Below are 19,710 nucleotides of genomic sequence, written 5' to 3'. Positions count from 1 at the left end.
CCATCATCCATTCATTCAACTATCATCCATTCATCCATCCAACCACCCATCATCCATTCATCATCCATCCATCCATCCATCCATTCATCCATCCATCCATCCATCTATGTATCATCCATCCATCCATCCATCCATCCACCCATCCATCCATCCATCCATCCATCCATCCATCCATCCATCCATCCATCATGATAACAAAATTCTTGCAATTTTCTTTGGGGAAAGAAAATTGCTGATTTTTTTATCAGTAAGAAGAAATGTTAAAGAAAAACACCCTTGGATGTAAAGACAAGATAAATTAGCATCAGATGGAGCTTTAAAACAGGATGGGGAAATTTGCTTTGACACACACGGCACGTTCAAAACACAGTTCTCTGGAGCGGGGCGTTTGTAGCTGCAGGGGAAGACACAGTCTGATTGTAGTCGGCCCTTCGTAGTCTGGCGGTGCACCTCAGCAGAGCCTGGAGGCACTGAAATGGGTGGGGGGCTCCAGCTCCTGCTGAAGGGAAAAAAGGAAGACAAATATATGGTGTAGGAAAATGTGTGGTAAATGGATGATGTCAGCTGCAGCACTTTGACATTTTAATGTCATCTCTGAGGGAATTACATCATTAGTCCTCTTTCCTGGCCCCTTTCAATGCTGGGAAAACCTCCTAATGGATGTCAACAAGCCAGCCCTCTTGAAGAAAGAGGCAGAGGGGGGATGGTGAGGTGGCAGCAGTGAGGGGGGGCTCTTGCAAAACCTATCTATGAGCTGTGTAACAGATAGGTCCCACGCTGAGCGTCATCTGGACTAAAAGCCTTTGCTGAATTTCCCGGCAAAAGATTAACTCAATCTGAGCTGCTGCACTCATCTGCGGCTCTGCTTTCCTTCTGACGATGGGTCAGAGCATAAGAGCTGCACTGTGTGCCTGTTATTCCATGCATTTGTTATTATAAGAAATCGTCAAGTTCACGGTCCAACCCCACATTGCTTCTTTAAATTTGAAAAGCTGTCAGTGTTTCCTCTGCAGCGGCGCAGCAATCTAAAGTTACATCAAGTGATTGATGTATTATTCACCAGTAGCTCCCAATAAAATCTTCAGGAAAAAACGCCATTCAGCATCACATTTCCAGATGGGTACAAGATGAGCTTCAGTGGAACTGTGAGAGTTGGATTTCTCGTAGGATGCATCATCCGCTTGTGGACTTGAATCAAAGCTTGTTATTATCTCACTGACTATGCGTCTGTAATCTTCCTTTTCCAGCTCATTGAGAAAAGCAGATCGGATGAATCCAAGTCCCCCAATGACAAATGAGGTGGGAATTTACAGTGATGAGAAGGACTTGTGTTATGAGGAAATGCTCCATGTGCACCATGTGGATTTCTATTTCATTGTTATTTTTTTTCTTTTTGGCTTTCCCTGTCCTAAAGACTTCCCTGATTAGAGCTTTTAGTCTTGATGGTAATAATTACAGGAACTTGAATACAAACTTTGAGCTTTTTCACAATGAAACCTCAAACCTAAGTGTATTTGTAAAGTTAAAGGAAAATGAATTGATGGTTTTCAATTATATACTAATAAAAATCTGAAACGTCTGGTGCACAATTGCTTCATTCCCTTAAATCATGCTTTATTGAACCAACCACAGCTGAACGTCGTTTGCAGGATGTTTCTACCAGCTTGACACATCTTATGACTGAATGCTCATTATTTTATCTAAAGAGAAAAACAGCCTGATCAACATTGCACTGTCTTTCAGATTTACGGTCTTTACACCGGTACCACAGCATTTGTCCTTTCCTCAGCTTTAGGTTCTTGTTAAACATGTATCCCATGATTCTATGCAGCTGATTTGCAGAGGATCTCATGAGCCTGGAGCTGATACAGTCCATAAAGACCTTTGCTTCTTCTTCTCATTGTAATGAAACGGGTATTTCACTGGATTCACAATGAAATTATATCACACACTGGTGAACTCTACTTGCTTTTAAAAATGTTTTGAAAGAACGTTTCAAGTGTAATGAGCAGTGGGGGTTCTAGGCCAGTGTTTCTTCATGGAGGCACCGAATAAAAGAAAAAAATAATAATAAAAGAAGTTTATCATTTAACACATGTGTTGCTCTGTGAACAAATGGAACAATAGGGCTGCTCAGTGACGCAGTGTCTTATGGGAAGAAGGTTCCCAGGTTTGATTCCCAGCCCGGGGTCTTACTGCATAGGGTTTGCATGTTCTTCCTGTGCATGTGTGAGTTCTCTCCGGGTACTCCGGCTTCCTCCCGCAGTCCAAAAACATGACTGTTAGGTTGATTAGCTTATCTAAATTCTCCTTAGGTGTGAGTTTGTGCATGAATGGTTGTCCCTGCGTTGCCGTGTGATAGATCTTACCCCAGCTGGGATAAAGCATGACAGAAAATGGATGAATGGATGTTCGGCAAACCTCAGAAGAAACAGATGAAAACTGAGATCATATCTCAATATGCCTGAAGCTAAAAATGCAACAACTTACCTTTGTGATTTCTGTGCCAGCGCATATCATCATTCATTTATTCTGCATTCATCTAGAGCAGGGGTCACCAACCTTTTTAAGGCTGAGGTCTACTTCATGGCTACCGAGTCATAAGAAGGGCTACCAATACTGACCTATGAACTGGAGGGATCAGTGTTCACCTATATCTCATCCATAAGAAACTCTTTTTTTTTCTTATTTTATTCTTTTATTAATTTCTATTTTTCTTTTTAGTATTGTAATTTTGAAACCACTGAAATATGATGAAATAGTTAACATGATACAATAATTAATAAGAAGAGCAACAGAATAAAAAAAAAAAATTTACTTAACCCACTGAGTGAGTTGTTCTGTTTTCAAAAGACGAAGAGGGCTCCCCATGTGGTCCTTGAGGGCCTCTTGGTGCCTGCGGGCACCGCAATGGTGACCCCTGATCTAGAATCATGGCGTAATACAGGAGCCTTAACAAGGTTTAGGACCAGTTCTACAGGGGCACTGACCCCTGTTGGCCTCCGCTTAGAATCCTCTATCTTTTAAGCTGGGCTTACACTGTATTTTTTGCCATTTTCGGGCCGACTTTCCAGGCGAGCGAGAATTTTTCGATCTGACCGACTTTCAGTGTGTAGTTTACAGGGGGTAACCAGGGGCGATCAGCCTCTCACGACCATCTCCTGATCAGGTATCGCAACGTCGGGAGAAAATCAAGTATGTTTGAACTTCAGTCAGCCGTCGTGGGCAAATCGCTCAGTGGGCATGCACAAACAAAGATTCTTCTTCTTCTTTGTCACAGATGAAAACACAGATGCATGGCGGGGGTGCGAGTGAAATGGAGTTCTTTCTGTAAAATTGACAGACTGTAGTAGCCACGTTTGCTCAGCCATGTCTTTGTCCAAATACGTTGTCAGCTTTTCTTTTTTTGGGGCTTTCAGCACAAAATTACACAAATTGCAAAGGCAGCTCGTTTCACTCTACTGAGCTTCATATTCGTCTTCTACTCGTTTTGCTTCCGGATAGACAAGTCCACCATCTATACGTCTTTAGACATATAGTGCGAGAAGGTAGATCACATCAGAGCGTTGGGTCGCACATCGTGAGAACATGCACCGTGAGCTGCGCGCTGTGAAAATTGCACAGTGTGTGTCTGGCTTAACAGTTAAGAGGGTTAATACAACTATTAAAAAAACAGCTGTTCTTTCCATCTCCAACTCTGAACTACTTTGTACATTTTTACAAAATTTTTACGACAAGAAAAATTAATAAATAAACTTTTGGCTCCTAAAGTGTTAAAAAAGAAAAAGAAAAAGGGCACTCAAGGAGCAGGGATACTTTTGTAAGGCAACAAGTGATTTTATTGAAGAAAAAGACTTGTTTCTGATATTACCTCAAATTCCAATCAGTTGTTTCTATCATGTATCATTCACCATTGTTCTGCTTTATGGGATCATCCGTACATGGATAAAAATGATGGTTACATAAACAGCAAAAAGAGTAAAATACTTCTGGGAGCGCAGCCTGTCACAAAAATAGAGGGCATGAATGAATAACATGAAAACGAGTGGGGCAGATAGGCTGCCCCCTCATGTGCTCGCCTCACAATCAAATTTAGCTTTTGCGTGGGGAATTGATGAGACACAGAGCTCAAAGGCAAAGTCTTCAAAGAGAGCGGTTACACAAGATTCAAGGCGTCAAACCCACTTTGTAGTTCTCGGGTGAACGAGTGGGCGTTTTAGCAGCCGCGCTGCACGAGGTGAAACACTTACAGCTCTGTGGGCCCCCCTCCCCAAAAAAAATCCTCCTGTAAAACAGCTACATCAAGGCTAAAGTCTGTACAAAGGGAAACAGGAGTGATATTTTTCCCCTTCATCCTTTTAGATGATTGTATCTGGCTGTGTTTTCGTCCTTCGTGCTTTAGATGTTTATTGGTGCTATAAAATATGGCAGACGTAGGAGAAAGGAAAGGACAAACGTGTGAGGACACAAGAGATGGAGCTCAAATTTTATCTGAATATTTCCAGGGGTCAGTATATAAACTATAGGATCCAACAAAACATTTAATTATTTAAAAAATTGACTCTATCACCAATTAGTGACAATCAACTGGTGCCTTATGTAAATACAATGCAGTGTTGTTATGACTACAACTTACCACTTGCCTACGTTCACCACCCCCAACCCCATTTTCAGGAAACACAAAAAGATTCCTGTTTGTCTTTTGTTTTGTCGCTCAAGATTGTTAAAACTGAGACTCTTTATTACCAGACATGAGTACAAAATGACACAAATTCTTTTAAAGAACATTGATCCCTGTAAAGGCCGACTCTGAGGCGAATCGTTGGCGCGGACACACATGTCAGATGGAAAAACATCTGCAAACAAACACAAATGGACTGTGCAAGTTTAGCAAATGAGGTGTAAAGACAAGCATTGCTGGTTCCTGCAGTAACAACAAGAGTTCAGCAATCATCAGTTGGAAATCGGTTACAACCAGAAGTGATATATATATATAGAGTACATTTGCTTCTTTATTTATTCAAAGATTTGAATTGAATGGGCATGCAGGTGGTGCAGTGGTTAGTACGCACCACCCATATACGGAGGCCTTAAAGGAATAGTACACCCAAAACATGATTAGCCTTCATTTTCTACTCACCCCCATGCTGAACAACACTCTGGAGTACTTTTTTGATATCTCAAATGCATCTGGAGATCTGGGAGGCTTCTTGCTGTCTGCTGACATTCAAATAATGGAGGTCTATGGCGCCCGAGACAGAAAGGTCCATAAAAGTCCACAAAAAACGTGTCAATATTCCTCCATACTGCTCGTCCAATGTATTCCAAGTGTCCTGAGTGGGTAGCATCCAGAATTTACTCGAAACGAAGTCATTTAGAATGTTTTTAGGGCATAAACAGTAGTGTATAGGATTTCCTGAAAGCGCGCGCCTGCGCGTTCACGACGCTACGGAAACCGCGGCAGACCAAACCAGATGAAAGTGCGCATTCAGCGTCTGCTCTGCCGATAATGCAAGCGTAGAAGAAGAAATGTGCTGTTTACCTGTGCAAAGAAAGAAACAACGAAAGAAAAATGTCTGAGGACTTCAGTGTTGAGGAAGAGCATGAGTTCTTTGCCGAGCTGAATGCGCACTTTCATCTGGTTTGGTCTGCCGCGGTTTCCGTAGACTCGTGAACGCGCTTTTAGGAAATCCTATACACTACTGTTTATGCTCTAAAAACATTCTAAATGACTTTGTTTCGAGTAAATTATGGACACTACCCACTCAGGACACTTGGAATACATTGGACGAGCAGTATGGAGGAATATTGACACGTTTTTTGTGGACTTTTACGGACCTTTCTGTCTCGGGCACCATAGACCTCCATTATTTGAATGTCAGCAGACAGCAAGAAGCCTCCCAGATCTCCAGATGCATTTGAGATATCAAAAAAGTACTCCAGAGTGTTGTTCAGCATGGGGGTGAGTAGAAAATGAAGGCTAATCATGTTTTGGGTGTACTATTCCTTTAAGGGCTGGTCATACTCCTGCAGCAGTGTGTCGCAGCGAGCTTGTCGCAGGTATGATGCCTACATTTTTAACTTATGCTCAATATTGTAAAAATGGAGGGACATGAGGGACAAAGAGCGAGGATCCAGGTGGTCATACAAACAGAACAAGCTGGTAAGGTACCAAATAGAACGCATAGTATTGAGCGGATGTAGATTAGACCAATCAGAGGCCTCCTGTCTGCGGCACTGTCTGCGGTCACCTACAATTTGGAAGAGAAGCAGCAGAGTGTGTGTGGAGGGGACGTCTCTACGCAGACGACCTAGTTTCGAAGTATAAATCAACCGTTAGTCCTCGACGCGGCCGACCCGGGTTCAAATCCAACAGGTGGTCCTTTACCGCATGTCTCTCCCTCTCTCTCATACCCCCTTTCCTTTCAGCCTACTATCAGAAAAATGTGCCACTAGTGCTGTAAAAACTAAAAAAAAAAAAAAAAAAAAGAAGAAGATTTGATTTGAAAAAACAGCCTAATACAAACTTTCAGCAATGCTAACACATCTTAAAGTCAGCAGTCCCCAATATATTATTATGGTCTTTATAGTTGATGCAAAACATATCAACTATATTAAGAGATGAATATTTAACATGCTTCCATAAAACTATTTATAACTCGATCAGAAACAACAACAAAAAAGAACATCTGAGCTCAATAATTTAATTGAACATTTTTTCTAGGAGACTTTTTGAAAGTTCTATACTTTCGAGATTGTGATGTAGATTTGCCCAGTTCAGACATACAGTAGAATAGAATAGAAAATTTATTATTATTTATTATTAGTCATATATTATTAAAGATTATAGAAAAAATGCACTAATATAGACCTTAGAAAGTGTGTATTATAACATAATATAAACAAATAAACAAATAAAAACTGTACACCTGGAGAACAAATAACCAATATACAGTTATGGACATTTTTATAGTAATGGATATTTGGAAATAGCAGCAACATCAGAGATGTGCAAATTATATAAATTGACTCAATAATCAGTGTTAGGCAGTGTATTTTGGTGGGACCCTTAGTTTAAGACTTATAGATAGCTTCATATATTGTTTACTTACACAACCCCAGGTATCAGGACCATTCTGATTTTATTTATTCATTTTTTATTTTATTATGCTTTTTACAAGGAATTCATTTATGCATGATAAAACCAAACTAATATCGTATTGAATGTAGTAAAAACTAAAAACGGTTCAATTAAAACAAGTATTCTAGCAGACATTTCACAGCAGTTTGCCGTCTTGAAACCAATTATTTCATGTATTCCTTTATCAAACCTGAAACTGAAATTGGCGTTTCTGACCATTAGGAAATTTCGTTACGGGTGAAACGGTTCAACCCTTATGCATTTTCCTCCTAAAAGAGTTGTTTATTGTTTATTTCTGCAGCTTAACCCTTTAAAGCCCGATCCAAGAATAAAACAAAACAGAAAATGACTTTTTTTGTTGTTTTGAAGTCCTTATTTGGCCTTTTAACAAAATATGTAAAAAGAAAAAAACAGAAATACATTTTTGGTATTAATAATTTTTTACTATGCGATAAGTCAAGATTATTTTTTGTGTAGTCTTCTGCCCTCTGTTATCAGGTAGATTGTGTAAAATAGGATTTTGAGCAAAGTTTTTACCATTAAATTATGCAAAAGGTGTCAGATGCAAAACATTTCAGAAACTCTATGTATCAAATATGATACATTTGGCATTACAGGGTTAAGGGTGGTTTGTATCACTCAAGCTGGTGTCTGTCAGTTTATAAAATGGTGCTAAATAGTGTTGCGCCGATGCCATTTTTTGGCCCCGATACCTGGCTGTGCAGTATCGGCCGATACCGATTTGAAATTGATGTGTGTATATATGAAAAACTGCTGCCTACTTTTGTGAAACAGATAAAAGACTAATACAAAGTGAATCCAGTAGAACTTTTTATTGCCTACATGGAATGGGTGACAATAGTTGAATAAACTTTTGGCTCAAAATGGTATTGTTATCATCAATACTGATACCATCATTTTAGTGCAGTACCAGTACTGGTGCAACACTAGTGCTAAATTAAATGGCTTTTCTTGACTGCATCTGACTATGCAGCCTGATGGATGTAGATATTATACATTCTAGACAAACCTAGATCCTTAAATCACAAATGAAATTTATTTTGATTTTATTTGGGGTTTTTTTTAATTGAAGGCCTATATTAGATGGCAGAATGCTGGGGTTACCCAAGGTAAGCCAGATATTCAAACACTGACCAAACCATGTTATGCAATGCTTAGTCACATTGTAGACCGTTAGTGTCAACAGTGTTAACAGTCAAAGACTCTGTCCTGGCTTTACAGGAGTCTGTGCTCAAACCGTTCACTGACTTCAAAGAAACAAATCTCCTTAATGACGGTGAAGATATTTTATTTTTGAGAAGATGCGGCTTGTCGTAGCTTCAGCTACTTCACATCTACAGCTACATTATTAAAAGGAAATGTGTTGTAAATGTCTGCAGCAGCCCGCTACGTTGGCGTTGCTAAAAGGAAGAGAGCAGAGCAGAAGCAGAGGATTGCCACATTCTTGTGGAGGCCCCACATTCCCCTGAGCATCGAAACAGCATTAAAACTCGCACTGTTCCTCCACCACCAACCCCCCCGCAGGCGCCTCCTGCCCCCAGCTTCCTGTGCAACAGCATGGCCGCTCAGCCCCTCCCTTCTCGGTCAAGCTCCATCTCCCTCTACCCTGCCGCCCCAAATACATTATTTACACCGTACCCCTCCCTTCAGCTCCAAAGAATCAGGGCAGAGGGAAATAACACCACTGTATACACCCCTCACCCCAACACACATGCTATATAGCTGACACCCCTCCACCCCCACCTGCTAGCTCTTTTTCTCACTCTGCAGGATGAAAATACAGAGCAGGGCTGAGCTGTGACAACGGGAACCTCTGTGAGGCCCCGTCCCTCCCCACTAATCCCTTCTGACGTGCCTCCTGAGGGCAGGGATTTGCTACAAGTCAATGCAGGAGACCTACAGTATGCAAAACAAGGCTGTCTGACTCTCTCATGATGTTCAAAGCCTCTGCACTGCACTGCTGGTGAGACAGGAAGCCAGATCAGAGACAGAGAGGGGGAGAGAAATGGGGGGAAATAACTGCACACAGTCTGCTCATGTTAACCCTTTTCTCACCCGACTCTTTAGTGCTATGAGCCACTTCCCTCCTTTAGTTTCACCTCTTGCCTACATCGAGTCTTTAACGCTGACGACACGACATGATCTCTTTGTCATTGCAGCGCCGCTCACTTCTACCCGCCTTGCTCCTCCTCAGCTGTTACACGAGGCCTGTTATCTGACCAAAAAATGAAAACCGCACAGCGTAAACAGGAATTCACAGATCATGTGATGCGGTAGCTTCTCTCAGGCGGTGCTGCTGAGTTTCAGAGCTTTTAGACAATCTGGCGATGGGGAGACGAAGGCATGGAGGGCCTGAGGAGGGAGACGGGTGGGCGGATGATGGGGGGGCATTATTAGAGAGAAGAAGTCACATGTTGTGGTTTGGGTTTTTGCTTGTGGTGTTAATGGAGGGGTGGTGCATGCCCATGCTCTGCAGCTCACACTCACTAAGAATGTAAACAAGTCAGTTGAGGGGGGTTAAAAAAAAAGAGCTTGGAGAGTGGAGGAAGGGCAGCAAATGAAACAAAATTAGAGTGGGGTTGGTGGGGGTGTTAGCAGTAGAGGAATGGAAAAACAGATGACAGAAAGACATTACCCCACAGGGGGAAGAGGAAAATCCACCAGGATTTGTAGCCTGCTTTAGGTTCACGTGATTGGCTAAACTGTCGCCTCCACCCTCCCCACCACCATGCTTTTTCCACCCAACCTCAGACCCTTTGAGATGGAAAATGGGTCATCTGTGTGAAAGTTAATACTCTGAGCACGTACAGCGCAGCTTTATTTTTAGGACGTGCCTTGGAAATTTCTTCTTCCTATTTTTCCGCCTCCCCCCCACGTTAGTGCTGAATGGCGGTGAGGAACCTGCGGTTAAATAAAGCGTGTTGCTACCGTGAGGGGCTTCATGATGGCCTGGACGTAGCTCATGTTTCTCCATAGTCTGCCCTCTCCATGACAACGTAAAGTAAAGGCTGCAGACACCAGCACCGCCGGCACAACATGTGCCACGGGACAGAGGATAGGGAAAATATGGCTACTCCTACAGCTGTTACATAATACAAACAAATCATATTGATATTATTCTAATGTTATATATTTATTCAACAAGTTGAAGGGCTTGTTGCAGCTCTTTATAGATCAACACAAGTGATTCCAGCTGATTAGGGAATAAATAGGCCCCTTTGCTGTGGTAGCTAGCCTGCAGCCCGATGCTTTACAGATAGTTAACCAAGTTTTGCTTCTAAACTCTTAAAAAGAGCATAATTGATTAGGTTCAACAAACTGATTAATATTTTAATCCAATTATTTCCAAATAGCCGATTTGTTCCTGCTAGAATGTTTTGGAAAACTTCCAAAAAAGTTTAAAAAACAATCCACTGAACTTTGTTTCCAAGTTTGAAGACGTTTCGCTTCCCATCCTTCAAGCTTTTTCAATTCAAAACATCAGAAATAGCATAGAGTTCAAGGTTTTATAGAGTTGACCAAAAAGCTTCTATATCCTGAATAATCCACTCTATAAAACCTGGAACCCAACGCTATTTCTGACATTTTGAATCTAAAAAGCTTCCTGGATGGGAAGAGAAACGTCTTCAAAATTGGAAACAACGTCCAATGGATTGTTTTTTTTTACTTTTTTGGAACGCTAAGAACTGAATGACTGAGAATCTTCACCAGCATTTTGGGAAACTACAGATGTTTTCTTTCAGCCAGCTGTCTGTCAGTGCTTTGAAACAAGTGGGGGAGGGGGAGCCTTGTGTTATTCTATCTGTACAGCACCATAAAGTTTTGGTAAATCCTACATTTACTTTGCGTTTCTTTAGAATGATATTAAACGTTCGGAGTTGTATGATGGAATAGTTTCATGCATGGCAGCTCAAAACCTAGCACTGCTAGCTGGTACATGCCTGTAGCAACACAAAAATAAATGGAATGAACAAATTATGCTGACAGAGTAATTTTCTTTTAGAATAAATAGTCAAACTTAAAACTTTTATTTAGGCCCATTGATTTTCATGCTGATTTGCAGAATTTAGCAAACTACAAAAGAAAAAAAATGTTTCAACTTCCTTGTCTTTCTACCATCTATATTGATGTTCACTGTGAAAGAAAGACTGTATTGGCTGCTGCAGCTCCGTGACCTGAAAATAGCTCAGCTTGCTGCTATTGCAATAGATTTCCTTTAAAATTTCATAAACCCTTTATTTATCTTGGAAAATGTATGAAAAATATGCTTTTTTATACTAATAAGACACAAAGGTCTGCTAAACTAGAAGAAAATTTTCGAGGAAGTATTTCTGAAAGAGGAACAAAGACTTAAAACCTATTAGATCTGAATACAGCATAGCATGCAACGATTATATAAAACAAATAACTCTCATATTCAAGGAATATAATTTTGATTAAGAAAAGAAAAATGACTGCTACAGTTTTCTGCATTAGAACTGTAAAATTTATATTTTGAAAGAGATAATTATCAACAAGTCGTATCAAAACAAAGAATGGGTCATTCAGAAGCAAAACACTGATTATTGTAACTGAATATTATGGTATTTATATTATTTTAGGAGGCAAATAAGTAATTGTTACTGTTTTACTTAATGCATTTTTCTGTGTAAACGATTCAGTAATGTAGCATTATTTCTTAAGGTCATCCTACCTCTTATACAGCCTGTGTGGATTTGATGCATAATAGTTTAGAGAATGTTTTTGTTTGTAATTAAGAAAATACCTGGAAAATCTATAAACTATGGAATATATCAGGATCCTTGGCAGTTTGTCAATTGAACTAACCTCCTTTCCCTTTAAAATAAATTATATACACATATATATATATATATATTATAAATAAACAAAATAAAACGTAATCCCTCCTGATATCCGGTAGTTTTATGAAGAGAAAATTACCTATTAGTAATAGACTGATAATTTATTGGCAATAAAAGAGTCTGAAATGATATTTTTACCATATGGCTCTTCCCTACCCTCAGTATAAAGCTACTTAGAGACAACACTCGAAGGATTTTAAATGTAGAGCAGTGCAGCAGAGCCTACGTGAAGCTGCCATAGAAACTGCACACAACCGAGTTATTTCTGGCTGCCTTGAACTCCCAAACACAGCTGCTCCTACATAACCAGACATCTCCATCGCTTCTTTCAGATCACTCTCGCTCTACAGAAACTGGAATCCAGCATTTGACATTTAAATTCGCACTATGAAATAACACCATGCAAAAGGTCATGAGCTGTTGTGGATAATTTGTTGACAAGATCTCAAATTATTACAGTAATTACCATGTTCCCAATCTAGAACTTGCAGTCAGAATCCTTTCAAACAGATTAGTCTGAATTGCCTCTGGCTGCCTCTCTAAGCCCTTCACCAATTTGGAGTGTAACATATTTGTAAAGCGGGCTAAATCAGGCTGCGTTAATAAACTAACAGGTTGGATGGAATCTGTTGCCATGTGCAAGTTGAGAGAAATAAAGGTGGATGTTGAAAACAGTCTATCTGCTGCAGGCAAAGCCATTGTTGAGCTGCTGTGCTCCCAGGTTTCTCAGTGCAGAGCAGCTAGAGTCCACCCTGAAGCAACAGTGCTCCCTACTGCAAGAGAAAGGAGTTGGTAAATCTGAAAGCTTTCGTTAACAGCCACAAAGCGCTGACTCATTATGAGGTATGCAGGCAATTTAGTCAAATTGAAAAAATTGTATGCAAGGATTTTATAGCCAACATCTCATGGATTTGAATCCTATTTATTGAATAAACATCATGTTGCGCTGCACAAAAACAAGATTTTGCTGTGTCATTCTGAACCACAACAATGTCTGATTTTATAAACATTTTTCATTGTTTTTTGTGTCTTTTGTTGTTGTTTTTGCAGCTTTCAAACATCCCGAGCAGACAGCAGTGGTCTGGTATCCTTCAGTGAACTTTGAGCCACTCTGCAGGGGACAAACCACAGAGCCAGTGGCTGAATGTTTATTTATGAGAGAAGCAGGCCTGTGGTAAACTGTTTGGAAGTGTAGTGAAGCCAGATGCAGACCACAGTTTCAGATTGACCTTCTGCATCTCCAGCCAAAGGGAGAAATCAAAAACAAGTCCCTTTTTTTTCCCCCTCAAAAGGCCCTGCAGGGCCTCCTGATGGGCTTCTCCAGCTCCACCAAACGACTCTAACAGCAGCAGCTCATGAGTTCACGGAAACTGGAACCGTTTAGACTCCATTTGACATTTCTAAGCTGTTGTTCCACTTTTCATTCCTTATGTAGAAAAAGTCTTTTTTCCCTCCTTTGCTCTGGTTTCCTGGCGAACCTCGTGGCCCAGTTTCCTCTGGCTTGGGTTTTGGAATAACAGCTGCAGACTGGGATAAAAATAATCACGCCTCTGTTTGTCTCCCAAACTAGACCAGACCCACTCCCTTCCCCTAAACTGGTTGCTCCACTTTGCCTCTCATGCATACACAATAAGGCCATTCATCCTGAGGTCCTGCTGTGTGTGGACTCACAGGAACGGATGTTTCCACATGTTACTGGCTGTACATTATTCTGATGCTGTCTGAATGTTATTAATGCTAAGATTTTTGATTTACTTTCCCCTGTGCTCATATTTTACAGCTATATTTAGTTTTTTTTTACTATTTTGACAGTAGTAAACACTTCAGTTTTCTACATGACATCTTCCTAAACCAGAATCTCTCAACTTCCCTAAACAGAAAACCCCAGCAGGGTTGGACTTTCCTATGCATGGCTGCTGCCACCTGCTGGTACACATATAGTGAAGATCATAATCTATATCCTGTTCTGTTCTACTGGGGGAAAATAAAAGAAATCACTTAGCAGGTGAGAGTAAATAGTTTCAAACTAAAGCATGTTGAAGTTTTTCCAGCATCCCTTCATCTCATATATTCACCCTCTCTACCTGGTTTGAATTATCCTCATGCACCAGATTCTGAGGGCATCTCTTTAGCCAATCACATTAACTTCTTCACCATGACTCGGTTTTCTTGAGTCATTCTTTTATTAACTCGGGTGTGATACTTGAGCTCCCTAATGAGGAAACTCATGTTCTCTTAATGTTTAATTTTCACTCCTGAAGGTTTGGATTTAAAAAAACAGGTAGTCCCACATCATGATGATAACACTGCCATGTTTCACTGAATATAGTTCTTTTGAGCAAACATGTCTTCAACACGTTTACAATCCTTCCTTGTTCCTTCTGCCATCTCTCTCCTCACCTCCAGGAGGAAACAGTGGCTATCCTGTTGCATGTTTTTTGTGTTTTATTTTATTTTACTTTTTCTTCTGCTGCACAATTTACCTCATTGGGGAGACATAAATGTGAGTAATTGATTCTACGTGACTTTGGGGTATTTTAGCCACGCCTAAGTTTTGTTTTGGGAAAAAGCTTTCTTGTTCCTGCTTCCTTCTGAGCATAAAGAATAAACTGTGCTGTTTAAAGTTAATGCTTTCAGGTTCTATAGCTTCTAAGACTGAAATTATCACAAGGGTCCTGCTATTTCCATCTCTACTTTAAAAACAATAAATCAGGAACAGATAAGTTTAAGATCTCTTAGAATAAGAGAACCACAGGTCCAGTTCAACATGATTTAAATCTTATTTCGAGTAGGCCATAGAGTGGCTGTATCTTTTTTTTTTTTTTTTATAGGGCTATGTTGAGTAAAAAAAAAAATCCCAAATTGGAACAAATCTGTTAAACAAGAAGGTTGGTAAAAGTTTAACATTACTTTTCTTCCTCTTTGCTTATATTATTGTAGACACGGGGAAAAAAAATAAAAGTATCTTATCCAAATTAAAGTCTCCATGTAAACAGTGCTACTTCTAAGCCTTTAAGGCAGCCATATTGATAGGTTAAAAAAAAATTCAGTGAAAAAAGTTCTTTAGTTTCCCCATATTTCAAGCAGTCAGACTAATCTTCACCACAACCTATGGCTTTACACTTTTCGCACCTTTTTCTAGTCATAGTGTTACACAATGAGCTTTTTCTCCCACCACTGCAAACTAATGGAAGTTAATGAACAAGAATCTGGATCATAATCAGAATCCCAATTTACAGATGCGAGTTCAAATACAGAACTGTTAGATAGTCTAAAAAGGTGTTTAAATCTTTCAGAATGCACAACAAAAAGAAAAATGGCAATTTCACCTCAGATCCGTTTCCTTCAGCGGGAATGTAAAGAATGTGTTTCGTTAAAGTTGGAAAACCATGTTACAAATCTAACTGTAAGAACCGATGCAGTCAGAAACCCTGAATGGTTTAATGTTTTATTATGGAGTTTTACACGAGTAGGTGACAGCCTAGAATATAAAAACAACATTAAACCAACAATGCAAATGCATTTATACACAACTGAACAACTTTTTCTGTTGTTTTTTTTTTCTTCCTGAAGACAATTTTAATGTCATACTCACAGCAACAGACAAACTATGTTAATATAATATATTAATATTGCCATGATGCTTAACAAAAACAAAACAAAAAAAAGAATGAGGGAAAACAAACAAAATTACTAGAAAACACAATATCTCATGGGAGGAAGGTGGAATGAACCGTTGAGTTCAATTTAACTCCAGAACATCAGAAAGTCGGCCATATTTGGGCTGATAAGTCACAACAGTCCCTAATATTAATGATGCTGCAATAATCACTGTTAAACCCTTTCAAGGAGAAGTAAAAGCAGTTTTCTGTCTCCCTCTCCTTTATGCATTCATTCCACGTCATCCTCTGATAAAGCCTGGGAGCTGATGATTCTCTGGAAGCAAAGAAAAAGAATTAAACCTTAAGGTTTTAAACAACAATTGTTAAACAGCTGGTAATTACCATTGCTTATTTCTGTCTTAGAGGTGAAATAGCTGAGAACTACAGAAACTCTGCTCTCAGCTTTGGATAGTTCTAACGTTGTTCTAGCACCCTTTCTTGTCCCAGAAAACTACAGTAGCAGCTGGGGGGCTTTCTAAGGATGCATCAGATCAGATCTGCAAAAGGAGAAAATGTAGGAACAAGAAGCTCACCTGGCTGATTGTGGGGAGTTTGGTGAGCAACATCTGGAAGACGGGAGGAGGCAACGTCTGCTGGAGGACCTGCAGCAGCTGCTGAGGCTGACCGCACACGGCGATGGCATTAGTCAGGTGGTCGACGCCTTTCTCAAATTCACCTGGGTCAAATCAAAGAGAAAGACGACTGTAAGAGTGGTCCTTGTATAATGCAAACAAAAAAAACACACGTAGATATAGTTTTCCTGTATTCTATCAAATTAATGTACAACACATGTAAAGCTATATAACTTGGATCCTAGAGTCTACATTAATAATAATTCTGGTTTTCCAAAGATCAGCTGCCTCTTCAATACACATGTAAATATGATCTGATTATTGTCCAGGTGACATTTTCTTTGTTTTTTCTTTCAGCTGCAAAACAAATTGGCTGAATGAGTTAACATGCAGTATATTCCTCATTGAACATCATAGCACTGATGAACTTTTCAATTAAAGCAGCTCTTCCATATTCATATCAAGCTTGGTTTATGCTTGACGCTTCTGCAAGGTCCACGCAGCGACATGACGTCATTTGGGCCTCCGGATGGAATTTTCACGTGGAGCATCTAGGAAAAATGTTTAACTACGAGAGCACATCCATGCTGAAAACATGCAGAGCGAGCGGCACCTCTTGCTAGCAAGGGCTCACTAACGTAAACATCTAGAGACATCCGGGGAATAAATGTGACTCTCGGACGGCAGGAAGAGGCTTCGATTAAGCTGTACAAGGCTGTGTTTTCTACTTTCTCATGTAGTGGTGGTGTTATCTGCTCTCAATTATGAGGTATAATTACCGTGGTTTTAAGAAGGTATGAGGAGCATAGGTTGCTTAAAGGAAAAAGTGAATCCATTTTAACCAACTGATGAACATGAAAGAGTGATCCACGCTTTTATCACTTCCAACCTGACTCCTGCTCATCAATCAACAGCATGAGAAAGCACGGTGAGAGTGGAATTATGAGAATATGCTCCTTAAAGGTATCATATCCACTTGCTTCATATAAACCAGGCATGCCCAGAGTCTTTCCTCGAGTGCTGCCAACCGGCACCTTTTAGAGGTTTCTCTGCTTCAGCACAGCTGATTCTGATGATGGTTGATGTCTTAGAGGTGAAATAGCTGAGAACCACAGAAACTCTGTTCTCAGCTTTGGATAGTTCTAACGTTGATCTAGCACCCTTTCTTGTCCCAGAAGCTACAGAAGCAGCTGGGGGGTTTTCTAAGGATGCATCAGATCAGCAAAAGGAGAAAATGCAGGAAGAAGTTGTTCACCTGATGATTGCAGTTCAGCAAAAGCCTGTTAATCAGCTATCAGTGGCCCTTAGGGGCCAAGTTGCCTGGCTGTAAACAAACTATTCTACTGCCAACCTTTAAAGATCTTTTAAGGTCAAAAACAAGAATTGGTCCAAGAGATTGATTAGGAGGAGAACTTGAGGAGTTCTGGATAGAGAAAATTGAGAGACAAAAAAAAGATATTTGTTTCATCTTAAATGGAAAATTTTTTTTTTATATAATTTTGTTATAATTGCTGCTAACGGTGGGTTGCTCTATCAGGTAGAGACATGTTCTCTACACTCCAATTAAGAATTATTTGATTACTAAATTAATCCCGATTAATCTCATAAATTGTTTCAGCTATATTGAAAAAATAAGGGGCAGATTAATTAGTAAGGATTGTTATTTTTGCAATCAATCAATTAATAATCGGATAGCCAAATGTTTTTATACCCTTTTTTTTATTAAACCAAGTGAAACTAAAAATTTCCACTTGAGTTCTGGGTAGACATGGCAGACATTTTATTCTTAAATGCATAACATTTATGTATATTGTTTTTACAACTTTGGTATACTTGCTTCTCTGAATGGATTGTTGTTTAGAGTCGCTATAGAAGATTTCAAGAATCACGATTAATTGCTTCTGGCCCAATCAATATATTGATTTATTGCCCAGCAGTAGTCAAATGCGGAACCAGCAAAGATCTAAGCAACAAACCAAACAGTATTAAAGACACAAAGGTCCAGCATTCCTCTTTTAGTGTGAGTCTATAAAATGACAGCTATAATCCAGGGTAAAATGGGATAGGAGGTAAACAGGTAATGTTGTGCTGCATAGTAGATATTGTAAACAAGTTATATAAATACATTTAATTATGCAAAACCTACAACAAGTAAAATAAGTGAGTATTAGAACTAAAGCAGCCCCCCAGGACTAAAAGCAGGGTTGTTACCTTGGGACAGCAGCTCCTCTCCCTGCTGGATTTCTTCCAAAAAGAACTTCTGAACAGCTTCTGGGTCCTTCAGGTCAGGCAGCTACAGAACACCACAGCAAGTTAATCATTTAAACATTTAATGTCCAAGTCAGAAAAAGAACACCGATTTGTTCCCACTTATAACCCACCTTTGCCATCCCAGACTTCTCACTTGATGTTTTTTGCTTTCGCCTACCTGTGGGGGGATGGATGAAAACCTCTTTAGATAAATCAGGTCAAAACACGTGCTAACGAGATTACAGACACTAAAATTAGAGAATTAAGATTGATTACAAAACCAAACCATAGCTGAAACTATAACTTCCTGGTTTCGCAATAAGTTCGAGAACAATAAATATTCATAATGCGGGAGACTCTATGACAAGTTTTTAGTGCGGTGTCCTTGCGGGCTATGGCTAGCCGTATGAGGCTAACGAGGCTAGCACAACTTAACGGTCGGTTGAAAAAAAAAAAGACAACTTACGTTCACGAAGCTTTTCTTTAAACAAAGGGTCGCTCCTTCTTTTCCGGTCAAAATAAATACAGTATGCGACGAACAGGGCGCCGCACATCCCGGCGACCATCGCACTCGTCTTGCCGCTCATCATGTCTAAAAACTACTCATGGACAGGCGAGGCTAGGTGCTAGCACACTGCGGCGGAAAGGAAATACGGAGCACGTGACGTAAGACGTAAGGGTGTCGGGGAAGGTCATTTCCTTTTTCTTCTTCTTCTTTTATGGCTGTTGGCAAGCAATTTATTGATGCGCATTACCGCCATCTACTGGAATGGATCGGGATGCTATATATATATAAATTCTAGGTCATTTCCTCTCATATCCTACGCTTTTTATATAACATTTATTTAAATGTTTACAGTACAAAAAGGTGCTAACTGTTTGCCATGACAGAATGTCGATTTATAAAACAAAAAGCGGAATAATAGAATAAAACATGATTTAAAGGCTACAATATAAACTTAACTAAATGCCAAGGGCCAGTGTTTTATAAAGCACTATATAAGAGAAGTAAGATGAGCATTAATCAAAAATGTTTAAATTAATATGAAAATAAAGAAATGTGTCAACATTTTTTTTGTCTTTTACAAAACTTAGATATTTTGTGTAGAACTAAATAATTTTTTTTCATTGGGTCATATGGTATGGAGGACCAATCTGCCATAATTAAAAATAAATACAGAAATAAATTAAAGCTCCAAAAA

At 39.6% G+C, this 19,710-nt stretch overlaps 1 protein-coding gene across 1 annotated transcript; it reads right to left on the bottom strand.

Annotated features, from left to right (window-relative positions):
- Window positions 1-15,464: 15,464 nt before the first annotated feature.
- Window positions 15,465-19,177, bottom strand: tomm20 (translocase of outer mitochondrial membrane 20 homolog (yeast)). The gene is made up of 5 exons (XM_015379564.1): window positions 18,975-19,177; window positions 18,640-18,686; window positions 18,470-18,551; window positions 16,220-16,362; window positions 15,465-15,960 (listed from the first exon to the last, which is right to left on the bottom strand). The coding sequence occupies exons 1-5, from the start codon at window positions 19,096-19,098 to the stop codon at window positions 15,916-15,918; spliced, it is 441 nt and encodes a 146-aa protein (XP_015235050.1). The 5' UTR covers window positions 19,099-19,177; the 3' UTR covers window positions 15,465-15,915.
- Window positions 19,178-19,710: the final 533 nt, after the last annotated feature.

The sequence above is a fragment of the Cyprinodon variegatus genome, unplaced genomic scaffold, assembly GCF_000732505.1.
Source record: "Cyprinodon variegatus isolate N-32 unplaced genomic scaffold, C_variegatus-1.0 Scaffold195, whole genome shotgun sequence".
Classification (NCBI taxonomy): domain Eukaryota; kingdom Metazoa; phylum Chordata; class Actinopteri; order Cyprinodontiformes; family Cyprinodontidae; genus Cyprinodon; species Cyprinodon variegatus.
This window is presented reverse-complemented; position numbering and strand designations above follow the sequence as displayed.